Raw genomic sequence first — 17718 nt, 5'->3', positions numbered from 1 at the left:
ATCGAACATTTGTGAATGCCTAAAAAAACTTTTTGAGTTTTTGTATGTGTGTGCAAAGCATTGTGAAAATATCTCAAATAATAAAGTTATTGTAGAGCTGTGAAATCGCTTCAATCATTTGTAATAACCCTGTAGATTCCACTGAAATACGAATGAAATAATGTTTTCTCTTAAATGATGCTGAAAGTTAAATGAACTGTATGCCAAATACAAAATATGTGGCTTGTGTAAATAAACAAAGGCTAGAACTAATCAGCCAATAAATAATTAGCAGCATTGGTGTTAAACATTTAAAAATATCTTTTCTTCGAAATGCTAACCAGTTACATATCCAGGCATATATACTTCATGCCAGTGTGATGTTGTTGCATGCTGTCTTCATGCTTTTGCAATTTTAATAGTCAGTAACCTATTAGTAGAAGTAGATATCTATGGGATAACACTGGACAAGCACCATGTGTGAAGTTTCTAGACATCAGTATAGTAATCTGATGTGGCACCAGCATTTGGATAAGTTAATCAAAAAGTTCAGTTCAGCCTGCTGTCACTTAAAAATCTCTGTTATTGTGATGACCTGCTATCATACATTGGATGCTTTCACTCAGTATTGTCTTGTGGTACAGTCTTTTGTGCCAAAACAGATAAGGTCAAAATAGTATTTATTGTAGAGAAATGTGTGGTAAGTATAAATTGTAAATTGGATTGCTAAACATCTTGCAAAAATCTCTTTATTGACCTTGGGGTACTTACACTCAGATGGTAATACATCTACTCCCTAACCATGTTTATGATTAATCATACCAAGAACGAATTAAGTATGAACTGTGAAAACAGACTTCTTTTTCACAGAAAGAGCAGAGATAAGCTTTTGTAATGTAGGAAATAGGGAGGAATGTTAGTCAGAAAACAAATGACAACCATGAAGTGGTTAAGAGGACCAAGGATGAGGCAAAGGAAATGTCTGTTGGGTGCAGTTGTCTATTTAATTCAGTTAGCAACCTTAGCAGTCCCCCACTGTAAAATTTATAAAATAATATGAGTGTGTGACAAAAAGGATAACGTTTTGTGAATTATGAAACATAGTTTTATCTTTAATAACAGTAAAAATTCATCTTTATTTCATGAAGCAAACAGACCATTCAGAATATCAGCTATAAATCAATGGATTACATAAATGCAAGGCATAATCAAACCAATGTTATTCTATCCAATGAATTATACATCAAGAAAGTTAGATTAGATCACAGTACATCATAATCTCATGGAAGTATCCAGTGTAGAGGAACTAGTTCAGCTTCTAACCTGTAAGGAAAAACATAAAATATATAAACTGTACGACAGACATATAGTTAATAAATTTTGGTCACTTTTAAATTGAAATCAGAGTACTGTAAACTGATGCATTTCCTGTTTCACTCATTTTGAAATTTCAGTTGAATTAAATCAAATTTTCCAATGCAAGTCTTGTATTGTAATTTTCTGATATTTGAAAAAAAACCCAATAATTATTCATTCAGTTTCACTCATGGTTTTGTAGATAAGGGTATAAATTTAGAAAGATATTTCAGGAGGTGAGCAAATAAAAATGTTTCTTACATCACATAACAATAGAAATTTATTAGTACTACCATATTTTTCTGTAAGTACAATGCTTATAAGGTTTTATATGCTAAACAGCTATTTGAGTTTTAACTGGAGAGGTGTATATATATCACCCACTCCTTTTACTGCAGATTATTATTTGATTTTTGTTGGGACTTCTTTCTCTTCTTCTGCTTCCTAAAATTTTGTTATTATCACAGGATTCATTTTTTTTATTTCATAATTTGGCAATTGTCTTAAATGTTGTAGTTGGATAATTTTCTTAGCACAACATTCATCAGTCAACATAAGGGAGGAAATCTGCTAGGACTGTCTGTCTGTGAAGTGTACAGAACCAGTAACTGAAATATAACTTCTCTTAAATGATGACCTAAAAAATACGGCATTATTGTGTCTAACAGAGCATGGGGTTTATGAGACAAATTGGCAATGGTGAAGATTTCGGGAATATTTATAGGCCTGATGTAGTTGCCCCTTGAAGTATGGACGCATAATATATAAAAAATAAGCCATAAAAATTCTTTCTAGCTGCCAATAAAAAATACAATAAAAAATGTGTACATTTCCATTGCAGAATCGTTATTTTGATATGGAGTAATTTTCTGGGGAATCTCATTTGCCGCCAACCTTCGTTTCATGTCACAAAAGAGGATTGCAAAAGCTACATAAAGTCATAATGTGTTGCTACCATAAGATCATGAAAGCCTGTATTTAAGAAGTTCTGTAGGCTACTCTTTTACTGCCATGCTTATATACACTACTCGCCATTCAAATTGCTACACCAAGAAGAAATGCAGATGATAAACGGATATTCATTGGAGAAATATATTATACTAGAACGCAATTTCGGTGCATAGATCCTGAGAAATCAGTACTCAGAACAGCCACCTCTGGCCGTAATAACAGCCTTCATACGCCTGGGCATTGAGTCAAACAGAGCTTGGATGGCGTGTACAGGTACAGCTGCCCATGCAGCTTCAACACGATACCACAGTTCATTAAGAGTAGTGACTGGCGTATTGTGATGAGCCAGTTGCTCGGCCACCATTGACCAGACGTTTTCAATTGGTGAGAGATCTGGAGAATGTGCTGGCCAGGGCAGCAAGCGAACATTTTCTATATCCAGAAAGGCCCGTACAGGACCTGCAACATGTGGTCATGCATTAACCTGCTGAAATGTAAGGTTTCGCAGTGATGGAAGGAAGGGTAGAGCTACGGGTCGTAACATATCTGAAATGTAACGTCCACTGTTCAAAGTGCCATCAATGCAAACAAGAGGTGACCGATACGTGTAACCAATGCCACCCCGTACCATCACACAGGGTGCTACGCCAGTATGGCGATGATGAATACACGCTTCCAATGTGCGTTCATCGTGATGTCGCCAAACACGGATGCGACCATCATTATGCTGTGAACAGAACCTGGATTCATCTGAAAAAATGACGTTTTTCAATTCGTGCACCCAGCTTCGTCGTTGAGTACACCATCACAGGCGCTCCTGTCTGTGATGCAGTGTCAAGGGTAACTGCAGCCATTGTCTCCTAGCTGATAGTCCATGCTGCTGCAAACGTCGTCGAACTGGTGGTGCAGATGGTTGTTGTCTTGCAAACGTCCCCATCTGTTGACTCAGGGATCGAGACGTGGCTGCACGATCCGTTACAGTCATGCGGATAAGATGCCTGTCATCTCAACTGCTAGTGATACGAGGCCATTGGGATCCAGCACTGCTTTCCATATTACCCTCATGAACCCACCGATTCCATATTCTGGTAACAGTCATTGGATCTCGACCAACGTGAGCAGCAATGTTGCGATACGATAAACCGCAATTGCGATTGGCTACAATCCGACCTTTATCAAAGTCGGAAACGTGATGGTACGCATTTCTCCTCCTTACACGAGGCATCTCAACAACGTTTCACCAGGCAATGCCGGTCAACTGCTGTTTGTGTATGAGAAATCAGTTGGAAACGTTCTTCATGTCAGCACGTTGTAGGTGTCGCCATTGGTGTCAACCTTGTGTGAATGCTCTGAAAAGCTAATCATTTGCATATCACAGTATCTTCTTCCTGTCGGTTAAATTTCGCGTCCTTAGCACGTGATCTTCATGGTGTAGCAATTTTAATGGCCAGTAGTGTATTTTGCAAGTAATAATAATGACCAGAAAAATAATAAAAGGTAGCAGTGATTTTGTATCTAGAAACCAGATGATGATTAGTTATGGCATAAGGAGATAACAGGATACACATGTTCAGTATGCATACATGACACTGACACAAAATGGTCTACTACAAACAGGATACAAACCATAAACTACCTGACAACATCAAACTGTTAAAAGATACACAAACTGTTAATAGATACAGTTATCCATAATTACTTGTTTCAAAAGTGTTATTACAGTATGGGTGAATATCTTGTGACATAAACAACTATTGCCAAATTTAAAATTGTAAAACCTTTAATTTCAGCAAAAAAAATGTATTGTTAAATGTCATGTATTATAATCAGACAATGTTGACATTCAATGTGTATATATCACGCTATGTGAGTACATAACTGTCTAACTGTTCTTTCGACATTATCTCCTCACAATTTTATAACTCACCTCACCAGTTCACAATATATTAGAGTAACGCAAATTGAATTGTCCAATAAATTAATGATTAAAAGAATCAGAAAAATGCAATAAAGTTATTTGACATGAAGGTTGGGAACCAGCCCAAAATTTGTGTCAAACAAATATGGAAAATCACCTAAAAAGAGAGTCCAGTCTCTATATATAAAATGAAATCTCCCAACTGACTGACTCACTCACGGACTCATCATTGCCCAGCACAAATTGCTAAGGACAGAAATTACAGATCTGGAGAATGTGTTGATCTTATACTGTAGGCATCATTTAAAAACGGATTTTTCGAATTTTCACCCTTAAGGGGGTCAAATAGAGGATGAAATATTTTTCGAAAAATGTTATTTTTATGGACATTTTCAAGTTAGATCTAGAAAAATTGGTGTTTGGTTTCTTGGTTAGAAATAAAGAAATATGTATTTCAGCATTTCCAGAAATGTAACCACTGTGGGGTTGAAATAGCAAGTGAAATTTTTATTAAAAATAAATCACTATTAAAGACCTATTTAAGTATCTGTGAAGCTACATATATGAAAATTGGTATTTGACTTCAAAGTTAAAAATAAAAAATTGGTGATACAGAGTTTTTGGAAATTAAGTCCCTAAGGGGGTGAAATAGGGGATGACATGTTTTATGAAAATATTTCCTTATGAAAGCATTTTTAAAGCTAAACCTATGAAAAAGTGTTTTACTGTTTTTAGAAGTTCAAATCATAACAGGATAAAATAGGGGACGATAATTTTTATGGAAATATTTCATTATACAATCATTTTTGAAGCTGAATCTTTGAAAATATTTATTTGACTTCTCTGTTAGAAATAAAAAGAATATGCATTTTACAGCTTTTGGAGATTTGGGTTCTTAGGGGGTGAAATAAGAGATGAGACTTTTATGAAAATTTTTTTACTGTGAAAGCATTTTTGAACCTAAACTTTTGAAAATTTGTGTTTGGCTTCTCAGTTAGAAAAGAAGAAATATGTGTTTCACTGTTTTTTGGGAATTCATCCCCTAAGGGGTGATACTGACTCACTAACTCATCATTGCTCAGCGCAGACCACTAAGGATAGGTGCTTGAAATGTGGAGAGAGTGTGGAACTTATAGATCAGGCATCATTCAAGAAGGTATTGTCCAAAATTACACTCCTAAGGTGGTGAAATAGTGCAGGATTTTTGAAAATATATCAGTATTAAGGCAATTTCGAAGCTAGAACTGCAAAAACTGGTATTTTGTTACTTATCCAGACATTAAAAAAAAAACCATGATTCTGAATTTTTGAAAATTCAACAACTGAGGAAGTTAAAATAGTGGGTGAAAGTTTTCCTGAAAATAAATACCGGTAATTACTAAAGGAACTATTAAAGCATTTTTAAAGCTACATCTGTGATAAATTGGTATGTGACTTTTCAGTTAGAAATAAAAAAAATAATACATGTTTCTGTGTTTTTGGAAATGCAAGAGTGTGAGATATGGGATGAAAATTTTATGAAATTATTTCATTATGAAAGCACTTTCAAAAGTAAATATATGAAAGTTTAAGTTTGGCTGTCTGTTAGAAATGAAAAAATATGTTTCACTGCTTTCAGAATATCAGTTAGGCGACTCAGGCAAACTTCTTGCATATATAGTCAGTGTGAGTTTCCCTAGTTCATTTTGGATTAAGATAAATGCCAGGTCGGCATATGCCGTGTTTCCCAACATATTTCTTCTGCATCATCACTGAGGAGGGTAAAAATTACTAGTTCTACACCACTGATAACACCTGCAACAGATATAGCAGTTGGTTTTGGTGTGGAATTGAGTTTCTTTTCCAGAACTGATTTTGCCGCATCTTCAATCTCTATCCCTATGAGGTAGATTACAGTTCGTCATTGCTCTTGGTGTGGCTGTTGCTATCTTGCATCCAGATGTTCAAACATGGAGACTTGTTTGGTATTAGCATTGCATTGAGAATTATCTGTATGAGCCCAAGAAATGGCTCAACCCACTCCCAAGTATCTGGATTATATGAGCCATATATAAGTGGAGTGTGAGCAATTCCTTAGATGTTGTGTCCAGTTACTGACTTGTGTACCTGATCTTCTCCCTTATTAGAGCCAGACTAGCTCTTCTTGTGATCCAGTGGGCAGATTTTAACACAGCAAGTTATCACGAGATGACATTTGTTGCAGTAAGGCACGCAGTCATCTAGTATGGTGGCTGCAGGATGGCTATTTTTTTTTTTGCGCTTTCCTCACAGCACAGCTGACGCTGCCTACCAAGAGAACTGCATAGCGCAACATTCAATAGATATGAAGATTCATACCCTCTACGAATGTAAATAATCTATATTAGTTATTATCCTATTTTGTTGAAATTTGGTGCACAGCCTTTTGTTATTAATGGAATGCTGCTGTCAAAATCCCAGATTTTTATTTGTTATAGTTTTGGAGATAAAGAAAATTACCTAAAACTCCTAAAACCTACACTTGTTTTTCAAAACCAAGTTAGAAACAGTAACAGATTGACTTTCATTATCATTAGAAGCAATTACAAAGTTATCATTGCATAAAAATCAATTAATTAGAATTTTCTTTTTAAAACTTTAGTCACTGTGCATTACATAATACAAAAATCAGTCAAAATTATTATTTGATTATATTTTGCTGTGTGAGTGCATGAGAATTGTTGAGAGAGTGTATGTGGGACGTATGTTAAAATTTATTATTTAATTTTATGTAAAACCTTGTACAAACAAACCATGGGAAAGTTATGTTGCAACCACGATTCAGGTGACGTATGTCGGTGTGTGCATGCTTTTGTAGAAAAGTAGCCAGAATGGAAATTAGAGGCAAAATAAGTTTATTTATCAATTTGAATAATATTTTGCTCTTCATTTATTTTGATTAAACAAAACACAAGAATTTGAAGTTTTGCTGACATTAATTACCATCAAATTAGTGATTGGATAAGGCAAGATTTGCCATGAGAATGATCTGGAAGCAATATTCTGATTGGTCCTTTAGATCAACAGACAATCAGAATTAAACTGTTCTTGTAGGAAAAGAGGAGTGGGCATATAGGAGAGTACCTCGAGAAGAGTTGCTTGCTAGCCGGGCTATGGATAACACAATGTCATGTTGCTCCTTAAAAATACTCTGGAAGATAAGGAAATAGCGAGCTAATTTCAGTTAGAACATATTGTAACTCAAGCAACTGGAGTTACAAACATTTTAATGAAGGTTTGGTGTTTCTAAATTAAATAGTTTGAGAGATATGAGCGTGTGAACTTTCTGGTCATAGTAACAACTCTACATGGCATGTTTTATGCTCTGTATGGAATATTTAGGCAAGCATCTCTTACGAAGAAGACCACTGAAATGACTGAATGTTTAACTCGCAAATAGCTGTGGGTCTGTGACTTATAGAACATGAAAATTAGTCAGGTCAGACTTACTAAAATTCTGGCTGCTTTTTGAGTGAATATTTGTTATACAGACAGTGAACTTTGAATGATAACTTTTTACAATATTAAATACGGACTTGATAGCCATTTCACATTTTTCAGTATGAATAAAAAGCAGAGTTAATCTAATTTTAAACACTTTCCTGCAGTAGACTGAAGATCCCGAATGGCCGATTTCTTAATCATGAACTTTCAGGAACTGACTTTCAACTGGAGTTACACAGCCTCTGTGTGGTAGGTATTAGGTGGTGGTTTCATCAGTGCTGCTTTACACTGCCTAGCACGTATCTGCTACCACAGAGTGAAGGGACATTGGCACGAATCCTATTGAGGTAGGTGGACTGAACGATAAAAAAAAAAAAAAGCAGACGACCGACCTTGCCCCACCGCAAGGTACAGTTTTTTTTATAATGGGCAATTCTTATGCAATGTTCACAACACCTCATCAGGAAGGTGAAAGAGCTGAGTAGATACCTTTCCTGTCATGAAGCTTATTGGGTTTCTTAAGTCTCTGATATATCCCCTAACCATAGAGGAATATGGTGTGTGACCTTAAGCTTTCCCCGTTAATTGCCTGTTTTTACTGTCCTCAGGTGCCTAGCTGAGTGCAGTCACCTTCAGAACACAATATTTTGACAACATACCTTGCCTTCAGCTTCAGGTGATACCTGTAGAATTAGTGTCTTTCCTACATCCCACCTCTTTTATGGTGTGATCTCTCCCAACCCTTTCCCCCACTACCCAGTCGCATGACGTGTTGGGTGGGGTGGTGGTGGGATGGCACCACTGAAGGCTGGATGCGAAACCCGGTCTCTCAGTGCTTCTGTAGCCCCTGTTGTGCGTGAAAGTGGCTCTCAGCCAGCACTGTGACTTTAGTTGGCTAAGTGCTGAGTCCCAAGCTTTGCTTAGGGTGTAGCCCCTGTCTCAGTTGATCAGCCTGTCGGCCACTTGAATTTCAATAGCCTCCTTCAGACAAATCCAACATGCATTCAGGCAGAAGGTACAGGCCCAGAAAATAGAACACAATGAGAAGGATAGGACACTGGCATATCTGGTATATGCTGGAAAGGTATGAAATAAAATTGGTAGAATTCTGGCTTAATGTAACATTAAACGGATTTTCTGTCCACACCTGAAAATGCATGCACTATTAGGTATGGTGAAAGATGACTTGGGTATCTCTAAACTGGGTGTTGAATTAATTCCACTTAAACGCAGTAAATCTTACATTTGGCAAATTGGGCAGACAGTCACAGAAAGATGCAAGGAGCACACTGAACATAAGCAACCAACAAAAGCTGTGGTTGTAGAACATTGCCCAGCTACAGGGGACTCTATGAAGTATTGCAAAACAGAAGTTTTAAGACAACCTTTGTCATTTTGGAACTGTGTTCTGGAGAACGCTATTGAAATACAAGTGGTCGACGGGCTGATCAACAGAGACAGTGGCTATACCCTAAGCAAAGCTTGGAACCCAGTGCTCAGCCAACTAAAATCACAACATTGACCAAGAGCCAATTCCACACTGACAGGGGCAACAGAAGCATGGAGAGACTGGGGTTCATGCCCAGCATTCAGTGATGCCAGCCGCCCACCACTCCACTCAACGCATTGTGTGGCCAAGTAGTGGGGGAAGGGATGGGAAGAGATCATGGTATAAAGGAGGGGGGATTTAGTGAAGATGTTCATTTTACAGGTATCACCTGAAGGTGACAGAAAGATATGCTGTTGAAATATCCTGTTACAAAGATGACTGCACTCTGCTGTACACCTGGGAACAGTACAACAGTCAATTCACCAGGAAAGCTCAAGATTACAGAAATAATAATTTGCATGATCACCACACCCATGGTATTGGTAACATTCATATAACAATCTAGGCACTAAGAAAATTCCATGACAGTATGAGGCACATAGACAGCACACTTTATAATAAATTTCCTTGCTCAACCAAAAGTAATAGGAAATCATTCAGGAAGAATGTAACCACTATAATGTCCCATCATTGTTTTAGTTCTGTTACTGAATTTATGGAGGCCAATTTACATCAAATTTAAATTTAATTTTGTCTACAATGAAATAATCTTGAATGTTATGGTACTAACTTACAATTAATTCTAACACTGATAGATATAATATATTCTCTACAGTACACAGATATTTAAAAACTATTTTGACAAATAGGTATGTATATTATGTCCTTTACAGTGCATGTACATAAAAAATATTGTAACAGAATGTTATGTGTTGCTTCAACAACTGAAGGAACATGTGTTCCATATGACAAACTTGATTTTGTAGATAAGTAAATAAAGTCATGCATTTGAATTTCATTTGTATCTATCACAGCACAGCCCCTATTAGATGACATTTAAAGTCTTTAGAAGTCATTTGTACTTCTTTCTAGACTTCTTGTTTTAATTTTCGCTGCACATAAAAGTCATCAAGTGCTAAATCTGGTGAGAGTGTAGGCTAGTTTGCATTTCCTGGATTAAGGTAATGTGCCATGCTCTATTTGAACCATACTTACAAATATGGAATTAGTGTTAGGAGAAAATCCTAAAGCAATAACATGAAGAGAAGTTTTGTATTGCAAAAAAAGGCCATGAGGACCATTTTGAATTAAAAAACAAACACATTCATGCAGAAATGCATTGCATACTGTAAAAATATTAACTTTTCCATTCATTTATATATATAAAACAACAGTTTCATTAATCAAAGGCAATACATTACTAGAAACAAAACAGATGTTCATTCATATGGTACAGGTAATAAAGATAGCTGACAAGTATATCTCTCGCACTGAGAGCTATTGAAAAAGGACCTCAATACTCAGGTGTACAATTGATAAAGCATCTTTCCAAGAGTCTAAAATACAGTATGAGTGAAAGAACACTTATGAAACTTCTAAAGGATTACTTAATGGAAAAAGAATTTTATAATGTAGAGGAATACATATATAAATAATAAGTAATCCTGTTATTACTAGTATGTATGTACTGTAATTGATTGAAAATACTGTAGTATGATGTACATAAATAACTTAAGCATACAGTACAGCTCATTAAAGTCTCAATAAATAAATATTGGGTGTCAAACTTAAGTCATTTTTCTGTGCCACAATTACGTAGATGTTACTAACATTCAGATTTAATAATGATCCTAGACTGTTTGAGTTAAGCTATATAATTTATGCATGTAACTGCCAGAAAAATCTTAGGAACAGTGTAAAGAGTTGGTGTTGTCTCTCTGTTTATTTCTTTTCTTTTCTCTTTTTTGACAGAAAGTTTATTACCTAATTTTGGAATTAATACAAAGTGAAATGAACTTGTGTGTATGTCATATTAAGTCGTAACCATGAAATTGAAGGTGTCATGTGTCCTTCCATTTGTGATAACAGACAATCATGGGCAAATTATGACACTAATTAGCAGAAAGTAATTTCCTTTGGAGAGTACCACCAAAAATAAATGTACGTATGGTATTAAGTAAGATGAGGTGAAAATGTTTCTTATGTACTGGTACCAAGAAATCCTAATACATCACAGTTTCTTGGCTACAAGTAATGGGCACAGAGAAATACTGTTTTATCCAAGAATAAGTGAACAGCTTGTTACTGTAACATTACTGATAAAAACACGTATTAAAGTACAAATAATCGTAATCAAACTCGTATCTGCAAAAAGATCTACTTACGTGTAAGTTCAAGGAAAATAGCAGTGTTAACTGTTGGATTAGTTGCAGTTTATCTGGCTTTGGTCAATGTAAGCTGCAAAGAAAATTCATTTCACTTTCATAAAGTGTAATAGGGCATCCATAGTCTAAGAAACATTAATTATTTAATATACAATAAAACATTTTTTTAAAATATCCATTTCAAAGAAATGAATCCCTTGTTATACTACTGAAAGGTGGACAACTTTTAAGTGAACAGATGATAATTAATGAAATAAATTAGTGGTAGTATTTGATCGTAATTTAATTATGTGGACTGCAGGTGATGTTTCCTTTACAAAGATATTCAACTATGGCCATAATCAGTTCTAAAATCTGGAGTTCACCTTCAGGCAGTATCTAGCATATTCTTAACATTATTCATACGGTGATACCCTTCAGATTGGCAATGTTAGAATAATTTTTTTCAATACCGCTTCACCAAAATGAATGCTGAATATATTAACCACAATTCCACTTTTCTCTTTCCGAAAAAGTTGTTTTATTGAATTTAAGCATGTGAACATCTATATTCTAAAACGTGCCCTCTGATTTTTGATAGAAATATAAATCATCTTGCACTGTAATATCAGTCATTGACACTAATGGTACTACATGATTCAAATTTTGAAGTATTTTGAATGTATGATCATGATGAATTACAAACGTATGAAAGGAAGATTCCAATAGGCAACACATCTTCCTTTATAGCAGTGATGCCTAACTGATGGGCCACATGCAGCCCATAGCAAGTATCACTGCAGCCCAAGAAGTGAGTATCTATCACATGACCGGGGCAAAAAATCAGCCCTTCAACCCAGGCACTCCTTTTTTCTTAGTGGTTATAATTAATAGTGTTAAGTGTATTATGTGCAGCCCAAAAACACTCATCTTCTTCCAATGTGGCCCAGGGGCCCAGGTAAGCTAAAAGGTTTGTCACCCCTACTTTACAATATGACGTGAAACTCCTACTGTGAATTAATTTGTAGAGTGACACTCTATAGAGCATTGTTATCTTTATTAATGCTCAGCTCTATAAACAAGAAAACTACTTACCTACAAGTACAGAGTGAAAATTGTCATCAGTACTTCTTTCCATGATTTTATCAAAAACATTAGCAACCATTGTAGTTCAGCATTATTAAGATTGACTTGTTTTAATCATAGCTCGAAATTTGCCAATGATAATCAGTTTTAACAGAGACTGCCTCTATAAAATTTATGTACAGATAACATAATGAATGCAGTGGATGTGAATCATGCTGCATCCTTGTATGAATACATGAACATTATGAGAACTAAAGACAGGAAAAGCAGGTAAAAACAGGCATCTAACATTCAAAGTTTCAAGAAAATCTATTGAGACTTCATTTATGTCTATTAAGTGACACTTGATGATGAATATCAATGTATAATGCTGTAAAAACTTTATGCTGTTCGCATTTTTGTATCTTAAGAGCTTCCCATTACACTTTCATTTATGGATGTGTCTTAAATTAGAAAAAAACAAATAAGTTGTAAAAATGGATATGCTATATTGAAGTGCAATAAAACGTACTTGTGTTAAGGTACTGTGCAATCTTCAGGAACACTTCAAAGCTTGAAACTCCAAAGAAATTGGGAGTTCCATCTGAAGAAACTGTAGACAGTGGTTCAAGCTGATCTCGCTGATAATCAGCAATACCAATTGTAAACACAATATCTCCATTTGCTTTCAATGTGTCAGCAGCTGGAGTTGGATCAGTTGTGCTGATGCCATCTGTTATTAGAACTGGAGGCAGAAAAATTAGATGAAATGATGTCTATCACTTATGTTTCTAAGGAAATCATAATTATAATTGTACTTATTTGTAGGATATGATCACTCACTGAAATTTCTGCTAAACGTATTTTAAGAGGATTAATGGAATGCAAGAACTAAGTATATGTTTATTTATAGATGATTGGTGCATGGTGCACAGAAACATCTAACAGAGAACAGTTAACATTACCTTTTGAGCTCTTGCTCTTTTTATAGTTGGAGTATACACATGTGTGTTAATGTGTGTACTGCTACTAGAAAAAGAGGAAGAGCTCAAAAGCTAGTGTTAACTGTTTCCTATTGCATGTTTCTGTGTGCCACACACAAATCAACAGGTAAGTTGTTGCCTTTCCCTTATTTTACATATTTTTCCAGCCTGGAATTTCTGTTATTGTTATAAATGTTAATCAACTTTGTTCAAGCAAATAATATGAGTCACTAGACCTATAATGCTTATATTTTTGCACTATACTTTTTTTGAGTTACTGAGATCATTAATGGATCATGTCACAGTTCCATTTATGCTGTACTATTTTACTAAAATATTGTTACCTACTTAGATCTCCATTCATATTTTCTCTTTTCTAAATTACATTTCCTTGTTATTTGTTTTCTCATAATTACATTCTGTAACTTCTTCCCTTTATTTACACAATAAATTATATCTGTTTTCATTTTTCCATACTATGTATTTACATTTTCTGTCACATTGTTACCACAATGAAATTCTAACAGGCATAACAAACAATATGGAACACTTTATTTATAAGGTAAATAGTGAGAACAGTTACACTTCACATCCCACTCATGTGCAAGACCACATGTAGCATGTGCTTCAAATTAATGTGACACATCCCTCAGACCTTGTTGAGTTCATTACAGAGTGGGATCAAAATACACTGTTACAAACATGTGTACATGGACCAGAATCATATTTTCATGTTATAGAGCATGATTAAGATCTTTCAGCATACGATTCCAATTGCATTTCCACTCTGGTTTTTGAGCTGATGAACCTGTTTCTTCCTCGGCCACCCAGGTCACACATGAAGGTGTCCAATTTACCAACCACACTGCACACAATCAGTTGCATTATGCACTACAACTTCCCCTGATCAAATGTTCCTACAGTACGGCACATGTTACTTAAACTGTCAGCATTTCTGCCTGAACTTGGTTCATTGCTGTAGAATATCCATTTTTGTTGCATAACATCATTCATGATGTTGTGAAATATTTTTCCTAGTTGTGTCATATTGGAGACCATTCATCTGTTGTCAGTGATGTCATTCTGTCACCTCTAGCTACCTGCAACTTCAAAACTGAGAAGGTGGCCTCACTGCAATGGACGTGCAAATCACCTGAACTACAAGATTGTCAAGCAATTTATTCAGGACAGTTAAGTGGCAGAACACCTTCACAGCTCTCGCACCACCTAGGAGTCTTACTGGATCCTAATATAATGCCAGATGGTACATTGTGGATAGTAAGAGTGAGAAAACAGCCTCATTACATCCAAGTTTCTTTGATTATTAATGAAGGACTCATATGTCATATCAAAATACAGATCACCAACTCTGTACTTGTACTACAAGATGAATACTATTACTTCCCACAAGCCACCAGGATGTCACAACAGCAGCAGCCACATTGCTCCCCAACACAGTGATCAGTAACTGAGATGAGCTGAACACATTTGATGAACATGCCAACTAGGAGTCAACACCTGCTGCTTCGAGGATTCTGTGTCATCATCTGCTTACAGCAGACCAGCTACTGTCAGATGCCATTCAGTGTTCCAGCAACAGACAGCAGAGCACATAATGATTTCACTCATGCTTTAGCACCACTGCTCTCAAATTCACTATACTGTACATGCAGCTAATGCTGTTCATGTTCTCCTGTAGGCATCACAGATTGCAAAAATAAGAAAGTATACATACACATTTTTCATGTGAACCCAACCAGGTTGCCTCACGCTTCCAGGCATAGCAGTTGTCTGTATGTTCTTGACAGGGGTGTAAACCAACATCTTCTAGTGGTCAGCATGATTCCAAGAATAACTGTCAGCTCTCGCACTTCAAGGTCTCTGCTACTGCTTCAACCAGCACATGATTCCCCTATTTAGGCACACAATAGCACTACCTGCACTGTTGACTTAGGTCTCAGCACACTGTTTACACACATGTTTACACTGGCTAGCATAAACAAACCTCCATTAGGCACTAATTTTCAGTGAAATTATCACTTGCGCCCTGATTTAACAGAGATGGTACTTTACAACAGAAATAATGATTCTATGCCAGGAAGTTTTTGGCAAACCTCCTATTCCTACTTCCTCTTGGTAAGCAGAGTTCCTTGTGTCTCTGGTAAATGGGGTTCAAAAATGAAGGTGCCCACTAACTGAGCAGCTGGATATGATAGAGACCTAATATAGTTACATGAAAGGGATTATCTTACATTACAGGATGCAAATTTGAAATTAAAATGTAACTTTGCATGAGAGAAGCAGCAAACTGGCAGAGGCCTGGCAGTAGCTGTCTTTGTTAAGGATTACCACAGTTACAAACACCAGACATACGTCATCCCCCGATTCCAATATCCATGAGATATTATGAGCTGTGGAGAACTTTAAGTGTATGATAAGCAACTATAAAGGCAGTGCCGAGGATGATATAGAATTCAAAGATCTGGATGAGATGCTTACTTGAAACCTACTAAAATTGGATGCAGTGAATACTGAAGGTGACAAGGACATGAAAGGGTTGTATAAAGAGGCAGTATGCAACATCCAGAAATGCAATGACCAACTGGAATCTTCAGTGGATGCAACAACTCTTTCTAACAATGGCCTTCAACCAGGAATGATGGAGCACCTACAGGTCAGTGATAGTTCTCCCCACTCTAGTTTTACTAGTGCTTCTACAACCCACATCCACTATGGCATTAGGGACAACAGAATAAACAGTCTTCCATAAAGCATGGAGACTTGCTCCATCTAAATTAGATATCACAAAAACAGTTATCAACAAATTATTAAAAAAAGGGAATTGTGAAACCTTGATATAGTGTTTGGGCATCCTGCATCCACTTAATAATGAAAAATGGTGGTAGATATAGGATATGCATTGAGTAATGACAGTAAACACATGCACAATACCAGACAGGTATCCAATCTGAAATATTTGGGACTTCACCCACTCAATGACTGGTGCTTCAGTCTTTATTGTGGTTGCCTGAAAAAAAGTATATCTTGAGGTACCAGGGGATAAGGAGGACATTTTAAAGACTGTCATCATTACTCCTTTTGGTTTGTTTCAAGTTCTTGTATATGTCTTTAGGCCTAAAAAACACTGAGGAAACCTGGCAGCATTTCATTGATTTGGCCCTCAGCAACCTTGCTGTCTGTTTCCCAAACCTGGATGATATTCCATTTTTTTTCTTCACCATAAGAATGCAAGCAGCATCTTCACCAGGTCTGACTTTTGTGCACGTAAAAAATTTGGTATTGCAGTGAACAAAGACAAATGCAAAAGCATGGTTGCATTATTGGGATATTCAATGATGGTGGTCAGTATCAGATGTATGGAAGAGAGAATTGAAATCATCAGGCAGATTCCACCTCCTATCACAGTCCAAAAACTCTGTGGGTTTCTAGAGATAATCAGTTTCCACAGGTGGCATATCCTGTACGCTGCAAAAATCCAGGCTCCCTTAAATGCTCTGGCAGGCAGAAATACTAAAGGACAACAGTCCTTGCACTGTACACCAGAGATGCAACACACATTTGAAGCATAGAAAACACCATCACCTTGGCTCATCCTTCCCCTCCCTGGAAGTGACACACCAATCAGCACAGTTGACAATATGTGGTGGATCCACGCTTGTCGAGACTGCCAACACAGCAAGATAGGTTGCCATGCATTTTTGAGACAAGGAAAATTTGACATTCCTAAAGGGAGGTTACAGCGTGTTCACTTGGACCTCATTGACCCTGTGCCTGAATTGAATGTGTTCTGGTACATGTTATCCACCACTGCTTGGACAGCAAGCTGGGTTGAAGCTGTGCTTCTAAAAGACATGACCGCAGAATCTACTGCTCTGTCCTTTGGTCACATGGGGAAAGCTCACTTCTGCTGTCCATCTTCAATAACTACTGACTATGGACACCAATTCGAATTGCATCTTTTTGAGGAATTGTGTACATTGTGTGGCATATAATGTTCGTACACTAAAGTGTACCAGCCACAAAGCAATGGATTAGTTGAAAGATAACACTGCACACTTAAAGCCACCCTGATGCACCATGATTCACTGTGGACTGAAGAAATGCCATGGATTTTGTTGGGAGTTCACACAGCATATAAGGATGATTTACAGTCATCTTTGGATGGAATACTGTATGATGAATGCTTAACCTTTCCCTCTAACTTTCTGCCACCATCATGTGGCGAAACAGCGCTGTATCATTTTGAGAGTTGCAGAGGCAAGCGGGTGTGATGGGATGTACCCCAGTTCA

General features: G+C 36.6%; 1 protein-coding gene across 1 annotated transcript in view; it reads right to left on the bottom strand.

Annotated features, from left to right (window-relative positions):
• Window positions 1-1143: 1143 nt before the first annotated feature.
• The window catches only part of LOC126249796 (uncharacterized), a 74334-nt gene continuing 57759 nt past the window's right edge, over window positions 1144-17718 (bottom strand). The window contains exons 7-9 of the mRNA XM_049951484.1: window positions 12957-13169; window positions 11381-11453; window positions 1144-1302 (exon numbers count right to left, since the gene is read on the bottom strand). Of these exons, the coding sequence (XP_049807441.1) occupies window positions 11419-11453; window positions 12957-13169 (248 nt within the window). The 3' untranslated portion in view covers window positions 1144-1302; window positions 11381-11418. The remainder of the gene's footprint in view (window positions 1303-11380; window positions 11454-12956; window positions 13170-17718) is intronic.

This window comes from Schistocerca nitens, chromosome 3 (assembly GCF_023898315.1).
Source record: "Schistocerca nitens isolate TAMUIC-IGC-003100 chromosome 3, iqSchNite1.1, whole genome shotgun sequence".
Lineage (NCBI taxonomy): Eukaryota > Metazoa > Arthropoda > Insecta > Orthoptera > Acrididae > Schistocerca > Schistocerca nitens.
This window is presented reverse-complemented; position numbering and strand designations above follow the sequence as displayed.